Genomic DNA, 24656 nt, shown 5'->3' with positions numbered 1-24656 from the left:
AACGAATGACTCTGTTAACCTAAATCCTTTTTAGAATATATGCTCTATAGTTTAACCTAACGTTTCATAATCACAATAGGTGTCATGGAATGTCGTATTCTTTTCCTAAATTAGATTGAAAATTATTTTCAAATAAAAGAAATCACTAAGTTAGTAGAAGAAAATGATATATAATGAGATCTGACTTGAGTATAAAAGATGAAGAATGAGAAAGAGTACACATTAAAATATGGATCCAGATGTGTCGGTACACAAATTCACAGGTCTAGCTTCTGGATAATTTTGAAATATGTTTTACTTCTATTTAAGTGATTTGGTTTTATTCCTTTAGCAGAAACCCTCCTGCAGCTGAGTTGGCAGGTCATTTTGTTTTTCTAGGCTTTTTGAACCAATCAGGACTCAGATAATCTTATGCTTGGGTTTCTTTTGATGAGAGTCTAGAGAAGTCATGGGTAGTACTTTGCTAGGTGCCAGAAACTGCTAGTGTTTCAGCTGCACAAGGTCAGATCTTAATTTAGTCACCAACTGGATACTTAATTTTAGATACACAGAGGAACACATGGGCTCCAGGACACTTCCTCTGGTTTAGGAAGGCAAATCCATGGATAAGAGTGACAAGATGATGATTCCACAAGGTGAGATTATGAAATATTTAATCTGTTCCTTGCCAACTAGTTTATGAAAGAGTTCAGTATTGGAAATATTTTAAACAGGTGGAAATACAGACTGTGATAGCTATTCATTCCTTTTGACTAATCATCTGTGAGTTTGCCTATTTAGGCTCTTTTAAATTATAGATTAAAGCCAGGGTTGTTTCATTTATTTATAGAATATCAACTCAATTGCATAATATTAGCTATAACAAAGTGTTATAAGAGAAAAAGATCAAGGATGAGTATGTTAATGAATGAATATGGATTCTGTGAATCCCAGGAAGAAATGAGGGTGACCCTTTGGTTTCTGAGAAAAAAAAATTAAGTGATTTTTTGTGAATAATTAAAACTCTATCAAGACTTTTTCATTAGTGTTGCAAAAGATAGATTCTTTATGGTCATATTTGAAAACAAATATTTTAAGTTAAGATGGAAAAAACTGAATTTAGTATAGTACAGAATTTTGAGTTTGGAAAATGCTTGAAATTTATTTATTAATTGTTACTCATCTGGTTCTTAATTGAGTAGCTTGCAACGAACTTTCTATATCTAAAATGGTTAGATTTCCATGAAATAACAGTGATGTCAACAAGGCAATTTCTATGATTGATTTATGTGGAGAGCATTAAATTATAAGAATAATTTTATAGTTTGTTTTTATGAGTATTTTATTTTCAAATAAAATTTACCAAAATTTTGTATTTCCACTGTAGCTCAATAAATTTACTGGTTGTTCACTTAAATTCTTTCAGAAGGCTTTTTCTGAGGTTTGTGAATTTATTAGTTTACTGAATAAGATCCACTTTCCATTAATTCCCTCACAGTTGCTGGCTCATCAGCTATAGCACAGTGACTGAGCTTAAGTGACTTCTAAACCAAGTGACTGTGTTTAGGTCCATGTCTCTACCATCCACTAGATATATAAGCCTGAGCCTATTACCTTACCTTTCTGTGCTTCAGTTTTCTCTTGTGCAAAGTGGGAGAAATATTTGGTATAAACATTAAATTACCTGTTTACTCAATGCATAATAGTATAACATGCTTTAACTAAATCCATGGCAATTGATGTTAGTTAAAAATATTAGCTTTATTAGTGCTGTTTACTACTAAAATATTAAATTATTAACTCAGTATAACAATTATTTACTGAATATCTGCTGTATTTTTTATTTTAGTAGGCCTTGGAAGGTAGAGAAGAAATCTGTGCTGTTTGGGGGGGAAAAATTCTAGAATATTTCACTTAAAGGAAGCAGACTCCCTAAAGGCACCAATCCTGCATGGCTTTGTGTAGTGCTGTGAGTGAAAAATGGCAGACACTACATGCAGATTTTTGAACAGATGAATAAGAATGGTCAGAAATAGACCAAACAGAAAAATAGGAACTGGCAGGTTGATTTTTTTTCCTTTGTCTTTTTGACTAGTGGAGCAAGTGAATAGAGTAGAATCTGTAATTCATTAAGGGGTTAGATGATTATTCTTGATGATGGTCTGGTTATCAAAGGAGACATGAATGCTAGATGTGGTGTCTTTCAGAGAATTTGTAACTGGATAAACAGCTTTTCTCAAAGGGTGCTAAGGAACGGATTAAATCAACCTGGAACCTCTGTCCTGCACTAATTTCTCTCCAACATTTATGATTCTCAGTGGAGTCTAAGGACATATAAGACATGCTTATTAGTTCTTCAGACAGAATACTTGAAAGAATAGAAAATACATTAGATCTTATCAAACAAGAATAACAGCGAAACCTACAAAGGATGAAATATAATAGAAACAGAGAATCCTATACAGAATTACACATCAAATAATGTGGGAAATATATTATTTCAAAAGCGGGGGTAAGAAGGGCCCAAATTGAATGTATATTATGATTACTAAAAAATTCATGTGATCTTAGATTAGATTCGCAGATATATACTATCCAAGAAAAGAAAGGTGGTCATACCCTCTGAGTGCAGTGTTGGTCTGACTGTACCAGTGAAGCTGCATTCTGAACTTGCAGTCTAGAGCCACTTCTAGAAAGAGATGGAAAAGTAAGTGTTTACAGAAAAGCAATCTGATGGCGAAGGAGGTTAATCCCATGTTGTAAGGGTAGCATGCAAGATGGCTCAGGGGAGAGCAGACAGCCTTCGTGGGAGATATTTTAAAGGGATCTCATATTCCAAAGAAAGAACACTTTCTCTGCGTGGTTTCGGGGGAAGCCACAATTAATACTATCAAATAATAGTTTGAAGAGATTAATTTGACTTGTGTTTTTCATCATTGTTAAAACTGGCCAAAAACGAAGAGCTGTATGTGTGTGTGGTAGAGGGGGTAATCTTTTTGGCACTTTGGATTCTAACTGAGATTGGTGAACTACATAATTTTAAGCTTTGGAATTTGCTCGTTTCAGGGGAAAGGAAGGACAAGATAGAAAGAGAATCAGAGGGCCTATGCCAGGGAGAGAACATAACTAAAACTGCTGAAACATGTTAGAATCCCTCTTCCCCATTCTAGAAGAGTTCAGTCATTGAACGATAACAGGCACTGTTTACTGATTGTGACATGCCAGACATGTCTAATGCCACAGCTAATTCAGGGAGACAGGACCGGGAGTTGAACAGACATTTAATCTTTACATTCAACCACTTCCAGCAGAAAGAAATTATATAAATATATATATATTGAATATATATATATACAAGACACTAAAAAATGTGACAGCTCGTTATTGTTTAAATTTTGAACAGAGCAGTATTAGACTTAAACACCACACGGGAATTTTACATCCAACAAAATACACTATGCTCAGGAATAAACATGTTTAGAGAAAAATATGTATGTGTATAAAAATAATGCTTTTTTAAAGTATGGAAATTTTTTTACTGTCATACCTAATTAAAACAGTCAAAACATTTTTACTTAACCTAAACCTCAGATGTGTAAACCAAAATAGCTTTTTTAAAAAAAATCTGTAGCTTAACCTTCTTTGGAAACAGCTATTCACTAATTAGCGGAAAATAACTTTTGGTTTCATTCAAACAATATGATAATGTAGGTTAGTGAGCCTGTGCTTTGAGAAGGCAGATAAATGCATACATCTGTCAGATTTCTGGTCATTCTCAAACCAAGAAACTCAGCCCACCAGTGACAGGTAAGTGGGGTTGTCAACTTGATTGGCTTGAGAGCTGTGCAGGAATTAGTAAAATTCCCTTTGGGTGTGTCTTGGTGAATCATGGAGGTGTGATTTGGGATTCATATCTGCTCCCTCACTCTCTCCCCTCTTGTGCTGTTCCTGGCTCTGCTTCCAGATCAGCATGAACTAAGTATCTTTGCTCCTTCTTACCATGATGTTTCTGCCTTAAAGCCAGTTTCCCATACACTGAATTCCCTGAAACTGTGAACCAAATTATTATTATTTCTAAGGTTTGGCAGTTTTGATGGTTTGGCAGTGAGCAGAACCTCTGCCCTCCAATAGATGTTGGAAATAGTGAGTGTTGCAGTGACAGGAGAGCTGACTGATAAACCACTAGCTTTCACTTGCTTTGCTATAAATTTGGGCAAGTTCCTCTTTTCAAGGTTACAAAGGTTCCTTGCTTGCTCAGCCCTGAGAGGTAGACACGAGGCCAGTTACTTATTTATTTAGTTAGTAAAATTTATCTCCACAAAGTCAGTCTTAGTCTCCTTTTTATTTTTGTTGTTCTTGGTGAAACTCTTAAGATGTACACTCCTACCAAATTTTAAGCATACATTACAATTATTGTTGTGTAAAAGATCACCAGAATTTATCCTGCATGACTGAAACCTCAGACCCTTTGACCAAAATCTCTCTGTACCGTATTTGTCCAGCTCCTTGCCCTATCATTTAACTCTGCTTTGAGTGGAGCATTTTAAATTCCACATATGGATGAGCTCTTGCAATGTTTGTCTTCCGGTGTCTGATTTACATTGTTAACTATAATGTTCTCCAAGTTTAGCTTCATTATCACAAAATGACAGGATTTCCTTTTTTTTTTTTCAAATGCTGAATAATGTTCTGTAATAAATACATTGCTTGCTTGCTTTATTCATTTATCAGTGGATGTTTAGGTAAATTCCATGTCTTTGGTATTATAAATAATGCTGCAGTTGACATGGGAGGGTAGATGTCTTTCCTTTGGAAATACACCTAGAGGTTGGATTACTGAATCGTAAGGTATATGTTTAAAGTTATATGTTTAAAGTCCTGAAGATTTTGTATTGTTTTCATAATGATTATACCATGAAATTTGGGAGTAAATCTGGGAAGTGCTAATTATGTTGAATATTTCATAATGAATATGTGTATTAAGTCATGTAGTTTCATATATTAAATACACAGATTTTAAAGTTGTAAATATTAGTTTTACTTACCTTAACAAAATTGGAATAAAGTCAAATTAAGTTACTTAAAAGTCAACTTTAGTTACATCATTCTTAAATACAAGGTTACCAATTACATTAGTCTTCAAATATTTAATCCCTATTATATTCTACCATTTGTATAAAAATAGTATCTTCTACAAATTTGCTGTTGTTGAACATTAATGTAACTTCTAAAGTGTAGGCAATTTAAATATTGCTGAGATGAAACTTATAAATCTTTTCTCATATCACTGATCATTTCTGTAACATAAATCTTTAAATGTAAAGTTTCAGACAAGGGGCAGGACTTTTTAAAGAATATCATTATACTGGTTTATGATAAGGGTACATCTGTTTCATGTATCATTTTGCTTCACTATTTTTGTTCTGTAAACATGTATTCCCGTGTAAATGGGTATGCTTGTGAACTTAACGCTTATTCTTGCACTCTTGTTATTTTTAAGAGCTAATAGGTATCTTCTTACATTTTTGCTATATTTGAACTTCACTTGGAAATAATAGTATAGAGTAAAATTTCTACCATTGTAAAATGAAACCATAGATAAGCAAAAACCAGTATGATAATTTCTGCCATTAATGTATGTACAGAGAAATCAAATATTAATCAGCACAAATTGAAGTAGTCAGTCAAAAATATAATATAACCAAAAGAGAAAATAAAATGTTTACCTATTATTTAGATTTTTTGGGGTAATTTTAGGAACAATGAATATTTGATAATTCCATTATTCATTCATTCAGCCAACACACAAGTGAATCATCATCAGTTGCCAGATATACTCAATGTCTAGAGACTAATTTGCCTAGTTAACATTTTTATTTTTTAAATGTCAAGTTGTATATCTTTGAGGTAATACAAAGCAAAATTTGTTTTCTGGACTATACTTGTTTGCATGTATGAGTGTATATATGTACATTGTGTGTAAATATGTGCTTTAAATATATCAGCAGAATATATTCTGCTATTCCTTCTAAAAAGATGCTGTTTGAGATGATCCTGTTCTTCCCGTTCTCTACAGACTTTCTCACTGGTAAAAAAGACAAATGTCATAATAAGGGAATTGCTGTAACTTATAAGTGTTACCTGTGACTATAGAGTAGAACCCACTTCTGATGGGGAGTAATATCTTTCTCTGAACACTCTTGGAGGCTGATTGCTGAAATCAGTCAAATGAAGTCATTTGTGCTTTGGATCAAACTGCCTCCCAAAAGGCACATGTGTTTAGAAATGAGACTTAGAAGGTGATGGATCATGGAGTAAACCCATTGCTGAGTTCATAGCTGAGCAGGCTATTAGGAGGTGAGGCTTGATTGGAGAACTTAGGTTGCTAGATGAATAACTTTGAAGGGTACATCCTTCTTCTGACTCTTGCTTGCCCTGACCACTTCCCTGCTACTATGAAGTGAGCAGTTTAACCCCCCCCCCCACACGCCTATCTGTCACAATGTGTCCACCTCAGAGTTGGCCAACCATGGACTGAAACTCTGAAATTGTCAGCCAAAATTGACCTCACTTCCATTAAGTTGCAGGTGTTGGGTTTTTGCCCCAGCAATGTAAACCTAGTGCGAGCCATTTATCTGATGCCACTTTGTGCTATAGGACTATGAAAAACTAAAGTGTGAAGCCACCTGATGAATGCCAAAATTATAACAAAATTTTATTTGCACAATTTTACAGTATCTTTTAAAGTCCTTATAAATGGTCAATGTACAGAAAAATGAGGATGAATATCCTTTGGCATGTAACTATATTTTCTTAACAAAATCAAAAATGAAACTTTTCTTATTTAACTCTTGCTTTTTCTCTGATAGGATAAATCCCAGTGATTCTCTCTAGGACTGTCACTCAATGATCTCTGCGATCAAGACCATATCATTTTTAAGGTAAAAGGAAACTTCCTCTGTGAATCAAGGTTCTGCATTCCACAGAACACAGACTGCAGTTGCTTCACAACTTTAGGGTTTGGATTTGGGTTTAACTTCTGTAAACTGTAAAGAAGATCAAATTTTGCCATAATGTTCTTTTCTTGGCTTCTCTATCACTTCCAGATAACTCTCAACCTTGGACCTTCTCCATCATCTTATGTAATTTTTCCCAGTCTGTTCCCATTAACTCTCCCAAGAAATCCTTGTTCTGTGCTGATTGCTAGTATGATAATACTGGCATTTTAAAAGGAATGCCAGAATAACAGTGTTCCCTGAAGGACAGTATCTCTCACTGCTGTAAAAAATGACACTGACACCACAGGTGCTGAGGGCAGTGTGATATTTAAGGACACACAGCCCTTCCTTGCATTATGGAAGCAACTGTCCTTCTCTCAGCCCATTATCAAGGCCAGCCATATTATGGACTCAGACATTGTTCCAATTTTGTTATACCTGAGAAGTGTTAGGGTAGGTGGGGTGATGAATTTGGATGTAATCAGGAGCAAACCACCTAAACAATTCATGAGGAATACAGTTGTATGTGTCCTGCTCAGGGAAAGGAGAACTATGCTTCTATGTTACGGGTACTACCTTGTTGCAAAGGACAATCTGAAGGGTGTCAAATTCATCAGCTGCCCTAACAGTAAAGCTTAGTGTGGATGAAGGATTTAGAAGTAGTTTGGAGGATCTGAAGCACGGAAACATCATGTACTCCTGTTCACTCTACATCATAGCTTGTGACATCCCAGCCTCCTGACAACTTGGGCCAGGCACCAGCCGGTATGTTGATATATTTTTTGGACAGTGATGTTTAAACTTCAAAACAAAAAGTTCAGAATCAAAGCAAGGTTAGGACACTTCTGACACCTTCAGCAACACAAAACCTAATTGCACAGGGCCAAAGAAAAAAGATTTATGCGTCTTTGGAAGCTATTTTTTATTTTTGGAAGTTATTGTCATCAAGAGCTGGCTGTTAAGAGCAGGATCAGTGTGTTTTCTTTTAAAGTCAACAGCCATGGGGTGTTTTCCTGAAGCTTCTGAAAGATCTTAAAAGTGAAGATACTGTGTACTCAGACTGTTAGCTTTGCAACAACACTGGGAAGGTATTTTAATCTCTTGAAGCCCAAGATTCCACTTATCCACAATGATTTGTAATACTCATGATGTAGCATTAAAGTCAGCATTTAAACAATGTAATGTAGGTAAATGTAGGTGCTTTATAAGGTGCTTAATAGCACTATATATGTAACTTATGGTTCTTACAACTAAACATATTCTAAAATTTATAGGGATGCCAAACTCTCACACTTATCTAAATTTTGTATTTGACTCATTCCATTTGTAAAATAAATAAATAATTGCTGATATCTGGGTAATATATTTAGAGCTTAGCATTGAAAAATCCTGAATTTCACTCTTTTTGGGCCAGGGATACATGAAAGAGTTTCAGAGGATCCTCACGTTCCTTAAAATTGTATGTAGAATTTGAGTAGATATATATCCTTCTTGAGAAAGAATCCATAACTCTCATCAAATGCATTCCTGACCCTCAGCAAGGATTAAATGATAAAGCTAATTTACAATAAGATTGCCCAGTTATTTTGTAAATCAGCTACTTAGGGAAAGTAATCTCACTAGTGGGATTCTAGAAAATAAAATTGAGTAGAAAGGGTCAATTAATTTTTTAAATAGACTGAGAAGTTAATGCTTGTGAATAGATTTTAAAAGATGTCAATATATTACTTGACCTTGACTTCTCTACCCTGGAGTATGTTTTATTTGAGTAATTTCCTATTGACTTTTTAGATGCCAATTAAAATTGAGTCTTGGTTTAAGTTTACAATCAATATAAATCTCTCTTCTTGTCTGTCTTTATTATACCTTGATATCTTTAAGCCCATCTCAGGGATGCTCCTTGATGTCTCCGCACCTTAGTGCATAAGTGCACCCAGTCTCCCTCCATGCCAAACTGTCAGTAGGAGGCTTGGGAAGCCTGTGTGAGATTGAAGTTGTCTCGTGTAGGTTTTCCTATTATCTCTGTGCTGCTCTCATTAGGGATACAAACTGTTCAGAATCTAGATAACATCTTTCTTGGTGGTAGTTAAAAGAATATTAAAAGGAAAAACTTTCCAAGACTGAATTTCCAGAACAATTTAGGTCCCAAGTTGCCTATGGTGTCTCATGAGTCAGAAGCCTAGATTTCAATCAGGGAGGATTTAAACTGGTGGTTTAAATAGGTGAAAGGCTTTGTGTTCCACTACTAATCCCAGAGCTATGCAATTCCCCTGTCGCCATGGGAAAGGAAAAAAGGCAATGCCACAGGTTTAACTTTGTTAGCTAGTCATAGCATACGAAGTACTCAGCCTTTGTTCACTGGTAATGAACTGGCAACTTTTTTCCAGTGACCACTGAAGCCAGCAATTTGCCACAGTTATCTGGGAGTGGAAATAGAGGAGAAAGGCATAAAAGAAAAAGAAAGCGGGGTTTGAGATGTGACCCAGTGGTAGAGCTCTTTCTTGGCATAGAGGAAACCCTGGGTTCAATCCCAAGAACAGCAAAAAGAAAGCAGTTTTTCCCCTCATAAAACTAAGAATACACAACATAAATATGTAAAGAAATTGCAAAGCAAATTAGAATGAATATAAATATAGATGCCAGGGAAATGTTATATAAGAAGAAATATTTGCCAATAAATAAGACTAATGAGAAAGTGAATGTCAATAAGACTTTCCAATAGAAGGACAGTCTTGGGCCAGGCATGGTTCAGTGTGGGTATGGGGTGTCATTAAAAGCTGGAATCCTCATGAGTGAAGGAAGAGGAAATTTATAATAACTCGAAGCTGAGAAAAACGAAGCCAAGCACAATGAGCACTCAAATTGTTTAGTGAAAGAGTCTTCATTCCTGAGAGAAATGGTCAGTTGTAAGAACAAAGCAGAGTGTGGTTTCTATTTCAGTGCTGGTTTATGAACGCATTAATTCATTCTACACACAAGTGGAGACCATAAAGCTATCAGGCTATGCTTCTCTACAAACAGAGGTGGCAAACGATTTTGCTGTTCTTAAGTAGTTACCTTTCAGAGGGAGGAAATTATGAACAAACAAAAACTTGGTAAAAAGTAAAATAGATCTGTTTGTCAAAGAAGACACACAGAGTGCTCCATGGCCTTTGAGACGACTGAGGTGTCCCAGAGTGAGGCGTACTTGGCTTCGTGCCTCAATGCTACCACCTCAGTGACCTCTGAACGCTATCACTGCTCTGCACGCCTTCTGTTCTGAAGTGATGAGCAATAAAATCCTAATGTTGCAATTGTGCACCCTATCCAGAGGTCAGGGACGTTGGCTTTGAGAGTGTTTAGAACTGTCCCTGGAGTTTAAGACCATCTAACCTTGAAGAGTGAGAAGAGTTGTACAGCACATGTCAGCTGTGTTTTGGAAATCACCTGCAGAAAGTTTTTGTTTTTCCCCTTGAAAAGACACACTACAATATAAAAATGCATGCAGAGAATATGTTTTGGTTTGAAAAGTAGTACTAACTCCAGATAATTTCGTATTAGTGTAATTAACCTACCCATAGAATTATTTTTATTTCTCCATTGACTAAACTTTCTCACCAAACGATAAAACAATTGCTTCAATAGCAATTGTTATTCACTCTTTTAATTTGATATTTGGAAACAATAGGCCGACAAATAATGATTTAAATTTTTGTGCATTATCCTCAGGGGAGAAGGACCGGCCAGAAGCATTGACTTGAAATCAACAGAGTTATATAGAGGAATAAATGGGAAATATATAGCCGGGTTGCCCTCTGATCAACAGACAATTAAGATGATTCTTTTCTCAACTGTTCTAACCATGCTCTGAGGCCAAGCAGGGCTTACTGGTGAACGCTGTGTGTTTGTATAGAATGTAAAACAACCACTGTTCTCTGTTAACTGCCACTGACCTGTCTCTTTTTAGGTTGAGTTTTGAACTCACAATATGCTCTGTAAATATATGAGCCAAAATTAGTATACATCAGAAGCTTGGAAAAATAGAATTCATATAAGCCCAACAGCAGCCAACATTGAAAAGTAAAACTTTTAAAAATGCAGGTGCTCAGTGGGTCAGTAATTGAAGGTTTTCACAGTTAGAATATCCAAGTTCAGAAAATGGTCCTCATATATTTTTAAGGATTAAAATATTAACTCCATTTTTATTGTTAAATGAGGAAAGAGAAATGAGTTTTAGTTTTTCATTTTGCTTTTGTAATGTTAATCCTGCCTGATGTTTAATATTATTTGTTGACATTGAAAAATTGCTTCTTCAAAATTATATCCAGGTATGGATCCTAACGATGACCTCGATGAAGATAATCTTACAAGTTATGATATCCAGCTTAGTATTCAAGAATCCATTGAAGCCAGTCAGACTGTATTTCATCCTGAAAGGTAGCATTCTAATCACATGTCGTCAACACAATTTTCTGTGGCATTCATCTCCTGACTCTTCCTTTGGGAAAGGGTTTCCCATCTTTTCTAGCAAAAACTAACATCCTTGTAAAAGCCACTGTGCAGAACTTAATGCTGTGATCTTAAGACTCTACATCATAAGGAAAACAGAAATGACCTAAACAGAAAATTTGGATAGGACTTCCTATTTTTTTAAAATTAATAGGGAGTCAAAAAGGCAGAATAATTTGAACAAAGTAATTTTCTAAATTAATAGGGGGTCAAAAGAACAGAATAATTTAACAAATTTGCAAGTACAGTTTATACAACAAATACATAGACAGGTCTGAACAGTATGTAGTGTGTTCTATTATCTCAGGTAACTCTTATAAGTAAAAAAATTGAAATATACACAAAATTAACATTACATAAGTAGAAAGTTTAGGGTCTAAAACCACAAATGTAAATTTCCATTTTAAATACCATATACTTCTGATAAAAAAACCTTAGTTTACCTTCACATTCTTTTATCATATTTAGAATATTATTTTCTGGATTGAATAATACTTTTAAATGGAACTCTGTGCTACAAAATCATTGCTTTTGAGCTTTTTTTTTTTTTTTTTTTTAATTTTATTTAAGGAGAAAAGAAAAAAAAAGCAGGGAAAGGGTACAAGTTATACAGATTTACAGAAAAAAAATGAACAGTAGGAAATCACTAGTTAATGGATTACATATTGTCATCTTAGAAATAATTGTTCAAGTCACAAAATTAAAGCTTGTAAAGTGGACATTCCATCAATGATACTGCAAACAGTTCTGTTCATTGATCCAATAAAACTCTGTGATATCATTTTCTATCTTATACACTTAAATATACATGCAGTTATATAGTTTAGAGTACTTTCTTTTCCTCTCTTTTGTACCATGACTATTACACATTTTGGGTTTCATTGCTCCCACAGTTCTTATTACTTTTTTGGAAGAGAGTAAAACCAAATGTGACATAACAGAACAGAATCGGTCAAGTCAAAAGGGTGGACATAATAGATAATGTAAAAACATAATACAGGTGATCAACAATGGTTACCATAATGTCTCCCGCTATCTGTAATAGAATTGCCTATATTATTAGTTATAATACAATTGAACAAAACAGTAAAGAATAAAACCGACAAAACCAAAACATTGGTGACATTGTAGGTCTTCAAAAGTAGCTAAAAGTCAACAAGAATGGGCGTCATAATGAATCTCATTATCTTCACAGCTGATGCCTAAACTTTCGAACCTGATACTATCCAGCAAAACAGAATAGGGGAACATCAGTTAAAAACCAGATGGTGAGAGTAATACAGGGCTTTAAATCAAGGTAATGAAAAGTCAAAATGGGTTACTATAATATATCCTGCTATTTTTTTCCTTTAATTAAAAGGATAAAGATAAAAAAGTAAATAATGGAGTGGAGATTGAGATAAAAGAGGGCATAACAACGAAACAGCGCAGATCAAAACATAACCATTTAAGCAGAATAGTGTTTCACCACCAGATAATCCTAACCTAAAAGTAGTTACCATATTGTTTCTTTCTTTGAAATCCTTGAGTACAACTTCGTATACTGTAGCATTAAGTATATCAAAACAATGTAAAACCATTCAAGAGAATGACAGCATTACAGAGTATTTAGAATCGACTAACAGAAAATGAACAATGGTTTCTGTATAATCTCCTTGTCTTTAAAAGGTTTTTGCTTATACTATCGTACATAATAAAATCCAATAAGATACAGCCTATTTAGACCATTGGAGACAGAAGGACAAAAGCTAGATGAGACTTCAAAACAAGATGATACTAAATCAGTATTACCTATTAAGATGTCATTTTCTCCAAAATAGCTGTTCCTATCATCCAATCTTCTCTGCCTCATTTCTGTTAAGCTCTTTTTCTGTCAGTAGCTGTCAGTTTGTCTTCTTCATTTTGTTCTCTGCTCCATTTGTTGTGGCCTCCCCGCCACTATTTCTGGGTTCTTTGTATTTTTCTTTTTTTAGAATATCCTGCAATACTTTCTGTAGAGTTGAATTGGTGGTTGCAAATTCCCCCAGTTCCTCTTTATCCTGGAAGCACCTTGTTTTTCCATCAATTTCCAGGGACAGTTGTGCAGGATATCTCAATCTTGGCTGGAGATTATTATCTTTCAATGCTTGAATTATTTCCCCCCACGCTCTTCGTGATTTGATGGTTTGTGCAGAGAAATCTGCTGTAATTCTGATGGGTGTTCCCTTGTAAGTGGTCTGTTTCTTGTCTCTTACAGCTTTTAATATTCTGTTCTTGTATTGAATTTCTGGAATTTTTATTATTATATGCCTGGGTGTTGCTCTGTTTGGGTTGTAGGTAGCTGGGGTCCTGTATGCCTCATACATCTGAGTATCTTTACCTTTTGCTAAATTAGGAAAATTCTCCTGGATTATTTCTGTGAGTAGCTTTTGTAGTTCACTTGTTTGCATCCCTACTTCTTCTTTTATGTTCTTAATCCTTAAGTTATGGATCCTCTTATCATCTTCTTGTCTTTGTATTATTGCTGTTTGTTTCTTTGTTATTTTTAAGAAGTTTTTCATTTCATTCTCCCATATTACAAGTCTGCCCTCCAGTTCAGATAGTCTGTCCTTAGTTTCTTTCAAGCTGTTATGCCAGTCTTCGATAGACTTCTTAGTATCTTGGTAGTCCCTTTGAACCTGCTTCACGTATTCTATGCTTTCTCTGTTTTCTCCATCAAACAATTCTCCCCTTTTTTTCTGTTCTTCCATTCCATCACCTGTTTTTTCTTGGGTGGTGCTTAGCATTTCTCTAACTATTCTGCATACTTCTAGCTTCAGGTCGTTGATAACTTCATTCCTGAATTGGTCTATGAGGCTCTCTATATGGTGCCTTATGTGTATTGGTGCGGTGTCTGCTATTGCCTGTTTCTCAGAATTGGGGGGTGAGGAGACTTTCTTGTTGCTGCCTCTTCCCATGCTGCCTCTTCTTCTCTGTTCCTTATATATGCAAGCTTATATAAGAGGCCCAGCTTCTCTCCCAGTCAGCCACAGCCTGATCGAATTGCGCCAGTTAGGTGTTCCCGCTCACCGCTGCGCACCAGGGAGTTACGGACCAGGCAGCCTACGCGTCTCCCCTCCCGGCCACCGTCAGGCTCTGGGATCTGGGTTGGGACAGTCTACCAGGTCTGCCGGCAGCGTCACGCAGGCCAGGCACTTTTCACCAATCCCGCCCGAGAGGGGGATGTGTGGCTGGAGTCGCCACCGCACCCTGCTCCCGCAGGACTGCTCGGGCCCAGAAAGTCCTCTGCTGGAGTCAAACTGTGGTAGAGTGTCAGTTTCTCTCACTCACCTCACCATAAGTCAGTGCATGCCTCCCTGCCGTTCGCAGATTGCCGTTCTCAGAGCTTCTGCACGTCTCTCTCCTTGCCGAGCCGCTGTAGAGGCAGCCAGCCGCTGCGCGGCGGGAAACCCAAATCGCGGCTTACAATGGCGCGGTTCCAGCCTCCACACCGAGTCTTTTCTGTTCCTGTTTTAGCACCAGGACTGCATTCCAAGTTGGCTTCTCTCAGCCCAGTTCGTTCCTGAGTCAGCAGAGCATATCTCCACCTGCTTATGTCTCCTTAGTCCGCACCATTCCTGGCTTCTGAGCCGAGTCTTTCAGAGAGCCGCCGGTAGTTGCTGTTATCTGTCCGCCATGTTCTCCCGGACTGCTTTTGAGCTTTTAAAAGGGACTTAATACACATACATTTCTAGTCTTTTGATTTTTTTACTTACCATCAGCAGATTTTAGAACTTGAGAGTTCCTTGAAGGCATTAAACTCTAAAATGCTAGTAAATATTTCTTACCAATATGGTTGTTTTATTAAATTATATGCTTTTAGTTAACTCTCACACACATAACCAGAGAATTGCCATGAAAGTTTAAATCAAGACCTGCTGGCCAGTGATTGGGAGTTTGTTGGATTTTCACTTGTAGATTGTTTGACTAAAAACTCTAATATTCAGTGTAAAAATAGCCTCCTAAGCAAGTGTCTATTAGCAATTAAGTTCCACTAACAAACATCTACTGAGTTTACAGTTTTCAAAATTGAAAACTATCTTGAAGCTCCTATTTAATCCTATCATTTTATGGATGAAGAATTGAACACCCAGACAGAGTACTAGATTTCCCTAGGCTGATCAAATTCTGGTCCTGAATTTGATCATTCTCTTCTTTTTCACTGATCAGGGAGACCTTAGACACATCACCACATCTTTTTACAATCTTCACTAGTGTTCTTAAGTCTGGTATATTATAAATATATTTTGCATCTGATTTAGGCATTTACATTTTAAAAGTGGATCTCATCAGTTTGTGTGCATTTCCTTTAGATCTTATTGCAATTATTCCCAAATACTCATTATAAATGAAAAAATTTGGGTTCCTTAAAGTATACAAATAGTATAAATATGGCTTGTTTTTCTTTTCTGGTAGATTTGTGCCACTAAGTGATCAAAACAGAAAACTCATGGACGCCATAAATCAAGGTTAGTGGGTGTATTTTTGACAGAAGGATAGATTGGAAATACCACCCTGGAAAGACAGAGATGAGACATTCAGTACATATGTTTAATTTAGGTAACATCTTTGAACTCCAGGAGTGTATGAAATACAAATATGCACTAGATGAAGCTGATGAAAAAGGATGGTTTCCACTGCACAAAGCTGTTATTCAACCCATTCAACAGATACTTGAAATTGTTCTGGATGGTAAGAGAGCATATACCTTTTGATTAAACTAGAGCAAAACAATAAAGTTATGAATATTTTCAACGAACATAGCAAGCAAAAACAAGAATCAGTACAAAAAGTGATTTGGAATTTGAAAAAGGCAGTGCCTATGTTTCAAACTCAATGCAAAAACTTAGCATATTTTATGACCTTTGTGGTTTACCTTTTGCATTCTTTTATCTAAGAATATGAAAGATTGGTAGGAATGTGTCTTATCACTTATGAGTGATAAAAAATTTTAGATATTGTGAATGAATTGAACCAAACATAAAATATTTTTCTTTTGAAAGTCATAGTTTATTTTTTCATTTGATCTATTTGATTGACTTAATAATTACCAAAATATTATTATGTATTACAAGTAATTCTTACATCCATTAGTTTTTTAAAATGTATCTATTAATAAGTATTATGATTAATCAACCCAATAGTAAACATGAGTAATCATTTTTTGTGTTATGGCATAGTGCTTTTCATATCTCAGAATTTTACTGAGCTTTGAGAGTGCTTTTTCTTTCAATCTTCAGAGTTGCTTACTATGTACTTCTGTTTTAGGAGATAATAAAAGATATGTGAAAATTAATATCTTAGTCACTTTTCTTTCACTGCTGAAACAAAATACCCAGCACCCAAAATTAATGAAGGAATGGTTTATTTAGATTACAATCTGTGAAAGTTTCAGTCCATAATCAACTGGCTCCAAGGCAGAGTGGCATTGCACAGGGGCAACAATTCAGTCCTGCCCAGACAGCAAAGCAACACTAACAAAAGTTGGGGAGAGCAAGACTTTTTCCGCACTTATATTGTAAGAAGGCTACACCCCCTGCCCACAAGATGGATGTAGCATTCATACCACCTCTGTGCCCTCATCTTGCACATGCTGAGAATATTTACAAAGTAAGGATCCTGACTCCCTGAAGAGTTTCTTAAATTTCTGAATTTCTCAAGTTGACCCAATTTATCAACCATAACAATTGTTAACCAGTTAGAAAACCAGACAGATAGAGACTGATGTAGATAAAGGAAATGTTTTTTCTAATATATTCTGACACTTTAATATAATCACTCAACTGTATTATTTCAACATTTATACATTTTATTTAACAAAAATAATTTCAGATGCAATTTAAATAATAAAGGAGGGACAATTGCTTTACAAGATATCAAGAAGTAAGAATCAGCAGCTTTTTAAAAATCAGCTATATGTTGGTTTTTAGCTGTCAATTTGATTAGCAAGTCCATGTCCATTTATTTATCCTCACCATTATTTGGTGAATTTTTTTTCGTATGTCCTTTTTAGTCCTCCATCTATCATCAATTACTGTTCAATGTGATGTATGTAGTATTGAGTTATTCTGATTTATGCAATATCATTTAAGTAAATACTTGAAAATTTTCAACACAATTCTTTGACATTTCAGCATCCTCTAAGACACTCTGGGAATTCAAGACCTGTGACGGAGAAACACCCTTGACTTTGGCAGTCAAAGCTGGTCTGGTGGAAAATGTAAAGAGTTTATTAGAAAAGGGAGTGTGTCCCAACACCAAAAATGATAAAGGAGAGACACCTCTTTTGATCGGTAAATGATATTTTTTCCTAAAACTTACTTAGTTTGAAATAAATAACAAATATTCAATATATTTAATAAGTATTTATTGGAAACCACTGAGTATTGGCTAAAGTTATGTAACATCAGTTCCTTCCATTCTTTGAACTTCTTCTCTAACTCGCCTTTCATCCACCTTGTGATTTTGCTTTGTAGTCCTGGAAAGACATATGTGAAAATAGCTACATACTGTAGTAAGATAGATACATCTCAACTATAGAGAGTGCAGTAAATCAGGAGCAGTCTGAACTAGTTTAATCAGATCAGAGATGTCAAGTCTAAATGAATACAGAACTCTCTAGGTAGAATCCAGTTGGAAAGAGGATTGTGTGTGCAACATGTAACCAAAAGAAAGAGAAGACTAGAGACTCCAAAGATAACAGATCCACAGCAGAACAATCAGACAAAACTGAACAAAGCAGAAACAGCGAATTCTGAGAAACAGATGCAGATCTTGGAAATTGTGAGGGTGACACAACTGTGACACAATCAAGGAAGGATGCAAATCTGAAGGTATCATTAATCAGCTTCTTCTCAGAATCCTGCAATTTGTGGAACAGTAAGAATTGATAGGACTATTTGTGGAAGCAGAAAGAAGAGATGAGATTAACACAATGAACAGAGATGATATTTCCTTTATTTAGACTATAAGATGATGGAGGAAGAATTTGGACTTTGATGTCTGAGATCTGTGGGTTTCTATCCTAGTTGTGACACTGTGATTTAAAAACTTTTTGAGAAGTTATAACATTAGCAAAATATTTTCATTTGATGGCATGCATTAAGCAACCTCAATACAATAAAATGCATTGAGAAGTTACATTAAACAAGACGGTGTGCTGGGCAGCCTGGGTGTAAAGATGAATGGACTAATCTCCCTCAAAAAGTCCAACAGTAGTGGTGAACTTATGGTACCTGTCCTGGAGCAAGCAATTTGTATCATTGAAAGCTCTAAAAAGTTCTCCATCACTAATCTAGTAGGAGAGCTACATATGATTCAAATGAAAAAAAAAAATTGTGCTGTAAATGCTATAAAATATATCACAGTGAATTAGGTACATAAAAATGCAATAAATCTGTGGTGACTTTAAACACCTTAAATTCTTTGAACTGGGTCTTCAAGGACATGAAAGTCGATGGGGAGTGTAATGTCAATCTGGGCTGATTGTTCCTTGCTCTCACCCTTTGTCAGAGTTTTGAGCCTTCCTAAATTTAGATTGGAACAAACAATTGAGTTATGATAGGTATGGTACTAGCAAATCTTCTTTACCAAAAACAAAAGAAGACATAAAGCAAGAAAATAATGAGTTTAAAAGAAGTCATTTTTCAATCACATTTCAGAGGTCTAGGGTTGACGACAAGTTTCCAAGATTGCTCCAAATGTCCCCATTTCCTAGGAAGCAAGCAGAAAAGAGAAGAGTGAAAGCCCTGGGAACACATCTCCAATTTAAGAAGATGACCTAGACATTGCCCTCAGTAGTTCCATTCATATTGCTTTAGTGCAGATTATGTTCCCCCAACAATTAAGGGAGGTTGTGATACTTAGTTCCTACCTGGATGATCTGTAACAGCTAACATTTGGGAGTTTCTATTCCTGAAAGGAAAAGGGGTAATGTAAATTCTAAGGAACAGATTGTAGCCTCTGTGTACATATTAACCAGACTGTGTGGCACAATAACACTGTGACTTTCATTGATAACTCAGAGCTCTTTTCCTAGGCTGGTTCTACAGAAACTAAGTGGAATACCCACCTCTGAGTTATTTATCATTAGTAATATGCTCTGTAGTGTTATTTAAAAACATGCCATGGATATTTGCAACAACATCTATGAATTTGATGTTTTACAGGTAATATTTGATTCCTGCAAAATGGACACATTTTCAGAATTGTAAACCAATTCACTTGACAAATACAGAATTATTGTGTGAAATATGCCAGAAACAGTCTGTTAACTTACAGGGGGAGGCTAGAAAGGGGAAAAATATTGTTCCTTTTTCTGTATAATTCCATTTTTAACATTCTTCTTAGCCAGATGTCATCTTTGTATCTATTTATAGAATATCCATAGATGACTAAAGAAAACCCAAAAAGCCCAATAATTACTTTGAGTCCCTCTAGTGACCATCTTCCTTCTCAGCTATGTGGCTCTTACTTAGGGTACTTTGATGTATCACAGTCATGATGCACAGTTACTTGCTGAATGGTAGATGTCTGATTTGTGGTGATCTGACCCTTACCAAGGCCTTTTCTACTTTCACTCATCTCTGTCCACCTATCAAGGCGTGGTGTCACTTTATTCAGTTTGAGATACACAAGCTTATCCTGGCCAGTGGAGCCCGGCATGGGGAGGAGGAAATTCAGAAACTGCTTGGCACAACATCCCGGTCCTCTCCCCTCCTTCCTTCCTGACCTTCCTCATGGATACATCACTTCCTCCTCCATGGACGCAAGACTCCTTTTCACTTCTGACATTTTCTTTCTTACAAATCAGTACACATCCTCTTAACTCTGTCTACACTTTCAATCTTCCAGTCCTTGTCCAGATACCTCAAAAAAATCTCTTTTCTCTGTCTGTTCTGTGACTCAGAGAATCATTAATAGATAATAAATAAGTCACATGAACAATGAACATATATCAAGAAAAAGAAATAAAATAACAAATTTATAGCAAAAAAGGAAAGCCAATCAACTATAAATGTTTGAAAGGGCCTACAATTTAGGCAAAGTTACCCGTATCATTCTCCGAATTCAATTTAAACTTGATAATTTTTAAGCATTTGCTATTATAGATATAGACTTGAAAACTGAAAAACTAGAAAGTTTATGAAAACACTCTAAAGAATACTATACTAAAGAATTCTGAACTTTGGAAATTTAAATTCTAAAGAATTAAAATATATGTAATTTATATATAAAGCCTCAGAAATGTTTAATTCTCATTTTACTTAATGACTTGTATTATTTCAAAACTGCCTTAATAGTTTTCATTATTTCTGTCACTTATTGTTTAAGAAGGTTTTTATAGGTTTTCATGGGAGACGTTTTCCATAATTTGTTCTATTTCTCTTGAAAATATGTCCTTGGCTCCCAAAAATTAAATAGGAAATGAATTTTAATTTTTAAGGAATTATTTAAGTTGAAGATGGCTTCCATATGTTGTTATTTAATGAAGAAAGATTATTGTTATTCAATATATTCTACAGTGAAACAAAAAAACAGATCACGAGGGAAGAGACTCATTTTAATACTTTTTTCCAATTATAAAAGGAAAGGAGATAAATGAGGACATACTTTTCATAGTTCATTTGGCTTGCTTGGAGTTTTCTCTGCAGTCACACAGCTAGGATGAGGTAATTCACTGCAATTAGAGCTCCCAGTAGCAGATGGGTGGTTCAGGTAGAGGCATTTGTCAACACATTCTACTTTCCACAGTAAACAAGGGGGAAACTGGAACTTGCATGCAAAAGAAGGCGGCGAAATTTGTCTTCACCCTCACCACACATTTGGAGTCATTTCTCTCTCCTTAGTCATAGATCTTTCTGAATTCTGTCTCCTTCCTGAGCAGCATGTTGTATGTAATCTCACACACAATATCCTCCTGGCTTTCCCAGTAAGGTCCATGCTGAGTTGTTTTTTGTTTTGTTTTGTTTTTTCAAACAGAAGACAGCCTGGGCTTCTTCTCTAGAGGGTCATTCTTACCCAAGAAAGAGCCATTTGTCCGAGAACAGATTGAATAAATGAATGAAGAATAAATGAATGATGAGGACCTCTAACATTTGTTTTTTATTAAAACTTTTACTTGGTTATAAGGAAAAGATGTGTTCTACCTTCTGGAAGTATTTACATCTTAACAGAGGCAACCTCCTAATAATACAAAAAAGAGAAAGAGGCTCTTAATGGTATGGTTTCAACCATTAGAGACAAGAAGGGGGACAGAGCAGAGACACACCTGGTTTAGTCATTAACTGTCACATACTTCATTCATTCAGAACAGCTGACCTGCTTAGATTCTTCACAATCCTATTGTTAGGTCTCCATGGAAGCTTAGAAAAGTCCATGCAGTGCTTACTGCTGTTGTTGGTAGGGAAAAACAAAAACATAACCTATTTCAGAGCGGGGGGGGGGGGGTACTTCATAAGCATTGTACATATTTGGAGTTCCAAGTTTCTGGGAATGATAAAATGATACAAATAATTTACTGACCTCCTGTTATGTACTAGGTACTGTACTAGCATGCTGCATATATAAACTTATACAACCCAATCCCCTCACTTTGTTAGTAAACAGATTGAAGTTTGGAAAGACTACACACAATGTTCTGTCCTGGTGATCAGCATTTTCTGTGAAACTCTTGCCACCCTCTGAGCCTTAAAGAAAAGATACTGTGGGGTTGGGGATTTAGCTCAGTGGCATAAGTGCCTGCCTTGCAAGCAGGCAGTCGTGAGTTCGATCCAAGATAGTGTGATCCCGAGTATTTGTGCTTCACAAGTAGAAATTTGGATATGTGAAATACAGTGCTCTTTATATAATATACAACTCTTTATACAATAAGAAATAGCTAATATCTATTTTGATATTAATTTGGGTAATAATACTATGTAGGTTTTTCATGTTAATATGTTTACTATTGGCTGTTCTTTTTAAAAATCATCTTCAAGCTGTTAGAAAAGGCTCCTTTGACATGGTATCTACTCTGATTAAACATAACACCAGCCTTGACCAACCCTGTGTAAAACGATGGTCAGCAATGCATGAAGCAGCCAAGCAAGGCCGAAAAGATATCATATCTCTGCTACTAAACCACGGAGGCAATGTCCACTTGAGAGATGGATTTGGAGTCACACCGTTAGGTATTGCTGCAGAGTATGGTCACTGCGATGTTTTGGAACATCTAATCCATAAAGGTATGTGAAAAAGAATGACCACTTCCCTGATGTCTTTCCTGCCTCTGGGACTCTCCTCTTTTCCTCTCCTCTCGGGCTCCTCTTCCACCCTGGCATGTACCTGAGCATGAGGCACTCAGACCAATAGCCTGCCCTCTCTGTAAACTCCGCATACTACAGCCAACAGATCTGCAAACGCAGCTCTGATTATTTTGTCTAGAGACAGCCTGGTTTCTACACAGGTCTCATCTATATCTTTACCTACACTGAATTCCTCCTCTTTTCCCACATCCCAGTAGAATAATATACCTCAGCCAGGATTTATCTCTAATTCCTCCATCATTTTATTTTCCAATTCAATTAGTTACAAAGCCCTAAAAAGTCTCTTGTTCTCACCTTTCCATCCAGCTGCCAATTTTAGCATCTCCCACATCTTCTCTGGACCAGTATAACTATTTCCTCATGATCCTCCAGATTTCCAGTCTCCCTAGTGCCACACACTACAATCAAGGATGCTCTCCATTGAAACAGTCATCTGAATTGTTTTCCTAGGTTTATGTTTCACTGTTCCTAGCTTGGATCCTCGTATTCCAGCCAAAGTAGATGCAGTATTCCCAGATATACCGGATATGCCCTCTGTCTAGGTTGGATCAGATCCTTGCCCTCCTCTGGAATACCCTTCATTAAAACTTAGAGTCAATCATTTGAAACACTTCCTCATTAAGTATTACCTTAATTTTTCTCAACAAATTGTTTCCTTGCCTCACTTAAACCCTGAAAATGCTTTCTGTAACCTACAACCAAGAGTTAAGACACCTAATTCATAAACTGGTTTCTGCTGCCTACTGCTGCCTTTCTACCCCTTTCTCCTATAGAGGGAGTAAAAAGAAAAAGAAAAAGAAAAAAGCAGGTCAGGGCGTCTTCCTATATACCATGATCCTTATGAGGGATATTATCCATGAGTAATATGTTGTGGGATAATCACTTTAAATTAAAACTCTACAGTGCCACCTACTCAAAATGTTAAAAATTTACCTATTGTTTCTTCACCATAAATGAAGGTTACAATCCCATAACCCCAAGTGGCATTTATAGGGAATAAGCTATCGATTTTTAAAGTGTCTCACTGTAGCCTCATCTATACATAAAAGATCCATGTAAAATAATATGTATTACTCCACCTAGAGATGCAGATGTGTAGATGTATAGAAGTAGTAGCCATACTCACATACAGTCTTCTTCCCCTTGCACTATGTTCCCTAGAACTGATATTGCTGGAGTGCATACAATTCGTGTTCTCTGATGACATTTTGTTTCATTTCCCTAGTATGCTTAATAGTCAAATTTCATGCATTTTGCAGTCACACATACTGTTTTTACATACTCTGCAATCAATAAAGACTTATTGAAGTAGATAAAATTTTAAATATTTTCACTATTTTTTAAAAGTTGAACGATTCCTTTTTCTGGAAGCATTTGTCCACTGTGGAAATCAATTCGTTGGTTTAATTTTGAGTTCTAACCAGAAAGGAAAGCAACAGATTGTTTTGAAAGAGATGATCTAAACAATGCTGTTCAGTCACCCTGTGCCACATGATATACCGCCAGGTGGTGATGTGTTTGCTTTGGCGGATGATGGGGCATCGGTGTTGTTCGAGGCAGCAGGAGGTGGTAATCCCGACTGCATTGCTCTCCTGCTGGAGTATGGAGGAAGTGGAAACGTACCCAACAGAGCAGGGCATCTCCCCATACACCGCGCTGCCTACGAGGGACATTACCTGTGAGTAATACATTAAGGGGAGATAACTTTACCCTAACAATGCAAAATTGTGTGGACAGCATAGTCCTACATCCCTCTATATATGATGCTGCCCCAAATCCACAGAGAAATGGGCAAAATACTCATAAGTTGTGTATCTAAATGCTTAAAAGTTGTTTAATTTTCTTTTATCTTTTTATGTTCTTTTAT

The 24656-nt window shown here is 36.1% G+C and overlaps 1 protein-coding gene across 4 annotated transcripts in view; it reads left to right on the top strand.

Annotated features, from left to right (window-relative positions):
* The first annotated feature begins 458 nt into the window (after positions 1-458).
* Asb15 (ankyrin repeat and SOCS box containing 15) overlaps positions 459-24656 on the top strand; it is a 40735-nt gene continuing 16537 nt past the window's right edge. Inside the window, exons 1-8 of one of the 4 annotated variants that reach the window (XM_063241331.1) lie at positions 468-635; positions 6849-6920; positions 11285-11393; positions 15900-15952; positions 16044-16175; positions 17618-17776; positions 22463-22708; positions 24296-24467. In XM_063241331.1, the coding sequence (XP_063097401.1) occupies positions 11287-11393; positions 15900-15952; positions 16044-16175; positions 17618-17776; positions 22463-22708; positions 24296-24467 (869 nt within the window). In that variant the 5' untranslated portion in view covers positions 468-635; positions 6849-6920; positions 11285-11286. Of the gene's footprint in view, positions 636-6848; positions 6921-7395; positions 7743-11284; positions 11394-15899; positions 15953-16043; positions 16176-17617; positions 17777-22462; positions 22709-24295; positions 24468-24656 lie in introns of those variants that run through there. The other 3 variants (XM_063241342.1, XM_063241337.1, XM_063241348.1) reach the window with 3 other exon arrangements.

Source organism: Cavia porcellus, unplaced genomic scaffold, assembly GCF_034190915.1.
Source record: "Cavia porcellus strain 051 isolate PalLab524CR breed Dunkin Hartley unplaced genomic scaffold, mCavPor4.1 scaffold_2, whole genome shotgun sequence".
In the NCBI taxonomy this organism is placed as follows: Eukaryota; Metazoa; Chordata; class Mammalia; order Rodentia; family Caviidae; genus Cavia; species Cavia porcellus.
Note: the sequence above shows the minus strand (reverse complement) of the source record. Positions and strands in the feature narration are given on the sequence as shown.